Genomic DNA, 3232 nt, shown 5'->3' with positions numbered 1-3232 from the left:
ATCAGTGAAATCCACTTAGAAGTTCGACCACTGAACGGAACAAGAATACATCGTGAAAAATTTACATTTCTCTACAGGTCCCCTTGGGGGAACCTGTTATCCCTAAGGGTGCGTCCCCAGGTGGTGGATAGGGGCACGCCTCCCAGATATGGAAGGTAGGAGACTAGGTCTCCCGCGAACCACACAGGTCGAAGACGTAAACTTCTTAAAAAAAAACTCCCTCAACCCAAGGTGTGATGCGACCCGTGCCTATTGGGTGGGTTTGGCAGCCGGGTGACTAAATAAGGCTGTCTTCGAACGGAGCCCTCCTGATATCAGGCCGCCTCAGATTGTAATGGTGGCCTTGCCATGGTATGGGGCACTGCCATGGTCGACCGGATATTTCCCCTATATCCTCTTTGGTTACCGCGCATGGCGACATGGCGGGGCAGGTGTCTGTATGAACCAGATGAAATGCTCAAACAAAAAAATAACAATTCGGATGACGGAAAAACAAACACGAAACAAACGGACAAAGTGACTGGAAAACATACGGACGCATCGACAGCACTGACTGATAAAAAAACGAACACGCGGACAAAACCCCAGGACAAGCAAACAGAGAGACAGGAGAAAGGGACTACCGCACTTAAAAAACAGTCAGACAAATGGACAACACGTACGAGTACGGTCGAACTGAGGATGACTGGGTCACCCTCAGAGGATGAGCTCTTGGCCTCCAGCCAAGAAATAGTTGAGGGCAAAGCTGTGGGCCACAGTACGCCAAAAGCCATAACTCAACCAACAACATCCGCTAAAGCCATGGGGCAAAAGCGTGGTAATAAAGGTCCCTCGAGGTATAAACTCTACCAGAGGTCTCTCGCAATCCTTGGCAGGATTCGAAAAAACGAGACCGATAAAGTTCATCCCAAAGATGCGACCGACAAGGCAAGATGTCAAAAGGTGGTTGACAAAAACTTGGCATTCCAAGCCGCCAACAAGACAGATGCCAAAAAACGAAACCGCTTGCATGACGAAACTGCGAAGGTAACAATGAAGCACAAGATATCGGATCATGGTGCAGTTGCCTTCAAACCTACCAAGCGATTTAGTGAGGTGGCACGGGACCATCTTCAAACGGCATTGGTAGATGAAACCTCTAACAGCGGAAAACCAGTGCTTTACAAGTGGTCAGAGATTGAGGCACGATTGTCTCACATAGTCGTTGACCATGTCATGGCGAACCGAGAGGGTCTAACACCAGGTTTCGACTCGGTGGAGGTAGGCCGCGGTTACGGATGCAATTCTCACTGCATTTTCTTACAAACGTGATTGGCAAAATCCAGAACAGCTTGGAAGGCTTGAAACTCAAGCTAATTCCGGCTAGCGAGATTCCACGAAGGCGGAGGGCTCGCATCTGGGTACCAAACATGGAGCTGGAAGCCAATCAATTAATCCCCTACCTTCAGGCACATAATCGCTCGGTGCCGATGACCGATTGGTCGATCATCAAAGCGGTGGCTCCGCAAGGGCACAGCATGTATTTCCTCCTTCTAATTACAGAAGAGAGTCTGGGACCACTGGAGAAAGTGGAAAAAAACTTCGGTTTGGCATTAGGAAGGCCTAGCTGAAGATATTCCGTTCTGCGAACCCGGAAGAGGAGCATGCAGCTAGATGACACCGAGTCCGAAAAAGGAAACCAATAAACATGGGTTTAAAGGTTGTCGAAATTAATCTGCAGCATTCACAGACTGCAACGGACAACCTAAGCGTTCTCCTGGCGGAGGAGGACGTGGACGTCGCATTAATTCAGGAACCCTTAGTGCGGAGCACCGAGGTGAAAGGGTTCACTGGGAAAAACTACAATATCTACTATAAACGGATAGAAGGTAACCTCAGAACATGTATTGTAGCTAAGAAATACCTAAAAACATTTTTAGTTTCACTGTATAGTTCACAGGATGTGACGGCTGTTGAGAGTCTTGAACAAATGTCTGGCTTTGACGTCAACAACCTAATAAGGTTCTTAAACCGCACAGACTGGATATTGTCATGCTGTAAATAACCGTTAAACAAGTTGCTAACGAGGATGTGGCAATAAAATGGTGCGGAAGCGCTAGTTGGATTCTGGATGAATCACCACTTAACCAACCAACCTACAGGTTTTCGTTCTTACCTTACCACTTCTTAGATAGTGGCTGTGACTGAAGAGGCTTGTGTTTAAATCTATTAATAGTGTATAAATCGTTTGCTGATGTATGATTAAATATTCCATTGGACGTCAGCCTAGCTCCCACACTCACAAATTCGTTCTTCGAGAACGGACGTGAGAAAAAAGAGGTAGGGAAGACTATTTGGTCCACCGAATTGAGCAGCATTTATGAAAAAATATTTTGTTATTTACATGAGTATTTATGATTTCTTGCAGCTATACTTCAATCGCTTGATTTCGCCACCTCCAAACGTTTGGGAGCTATGCTGCTACGGCGCAGTCTCGAAGAAAAGTTAACAACTAAAGCAATTGTATTAAAAACTACAACAAAGGCAATTTATTTTCGGCCAAAATCTTGCTCAAAAAATGAATAATATAAGAGATGCTGACATGTGTTAATGTATGTGTATGTGTAATGTGTGGGTATGTGCGGTGTATTGTCTTATGTGGAGTTATAGCAAAACTTTTCTGTGGGTAAAAGTTTGGCGGCCAGATAGGCTAACGTGCGTCAAGCGAGTGGCACTAGTGTGGGAATGTAAGTATAAGGGAGAGAGAAGGGGAATAAATGAAAAATAAATGGTGATATATGTGCAGTAAGGATTGTAATAGGGCAGCAAGCAAAACAAAGCCAAAGGCAGAGGCAAGGCATCAGGGTGGCCAGCAAGTGTCGACTACGCTAGATGAAGTTATTATTGAGAATTAGCAAAAGTTTTGGCATAACACACGAGCATATGTGTATATGTGTGTAAATAAGAGTGTATAAATACTACCAAGTAAGGCGGTCGCTTTAGCGAGTGGGTTGGTGCGTGCCTAGCAGTCGGCGCGATCTGCGTTCGACACCCACTGGGGATATGCAACAGCAAAAGATGGAAAAAGTGTTTAAGATATTTCAAAACTTCCAATCTCCACCTTTAGCAATGACAATCCTCAAAGTGAATTTTTGAGCGGCTCATAAATTCCATCTGCCCTTCGTAGGTGGTGTAAAGCTGTCGGGCCTTCCTCCATTCATCCATCCTAGAAGAAGATGCGCGCACCACACAT

The 3232-nt window shown here is 45.5% G+C and overlaps 1 protein-coding gene across 1 annotated transcript; it reads left to right on the top strand.

Annotated features, from left to right (window-relative positions):
- Positions 1 to 681: 681 nt before the first annotated feature.
- LOC128857489 (uncharacterized) lies at positions 682 to 1610 on the top strand. The gene is made up of 2 exons (XM_054093243.1): positions 682 to 1260; positions 1326 to 1610. The coding sequence occupies exons 1-2, from the start codon at positions 682 to 684 to the stop codon at positions 1608 to 1610; spliced, it is 864 nt and encodes a 287-aa protein (XP_053949218.1).
- Positions 1611 to 3232: the final 1622 nt, after the last annotated feature.

Source organism: Anastrepha ludens, chromosome 3 (assembly GCF_028408465.1).
Source record: "Anastrepha ludens isolate Willacy chromosome 3, idAnaLude1.1, whole genome shotgun sequence".
NCBI classification, from domain to species: Eukaryota; Metazoa; Arthropoda; class Insecta; order Diptera; family Tephritidae; genus Anastrepha; species Anastrepha ludens.
The sequence above is the reverse complement of the archived record's forward strand: the minus strand, read 5'-3'. Positions and strand labels throughout refer to the sequence as shown.

What these genes read in the sequence shown, in the direction of transcription:
- LOC128857489 (XM_054093243.1), top strand. Translation starts at nt 682, where the DNA reads ATGACTGGGTCACCCTCAGAGGATGAGCTCTTGGCCTCCAGCCAAGAA. An exon ending in CAGGTTTCGACTCGGTGGAG is followed by an intron (nt 1,261 to 1,325) that starts GTAGGCCGCGGT and finishes GGCAAAATCCAG; the next exon opens with AACAGCTTGGAAGGCTTGAA.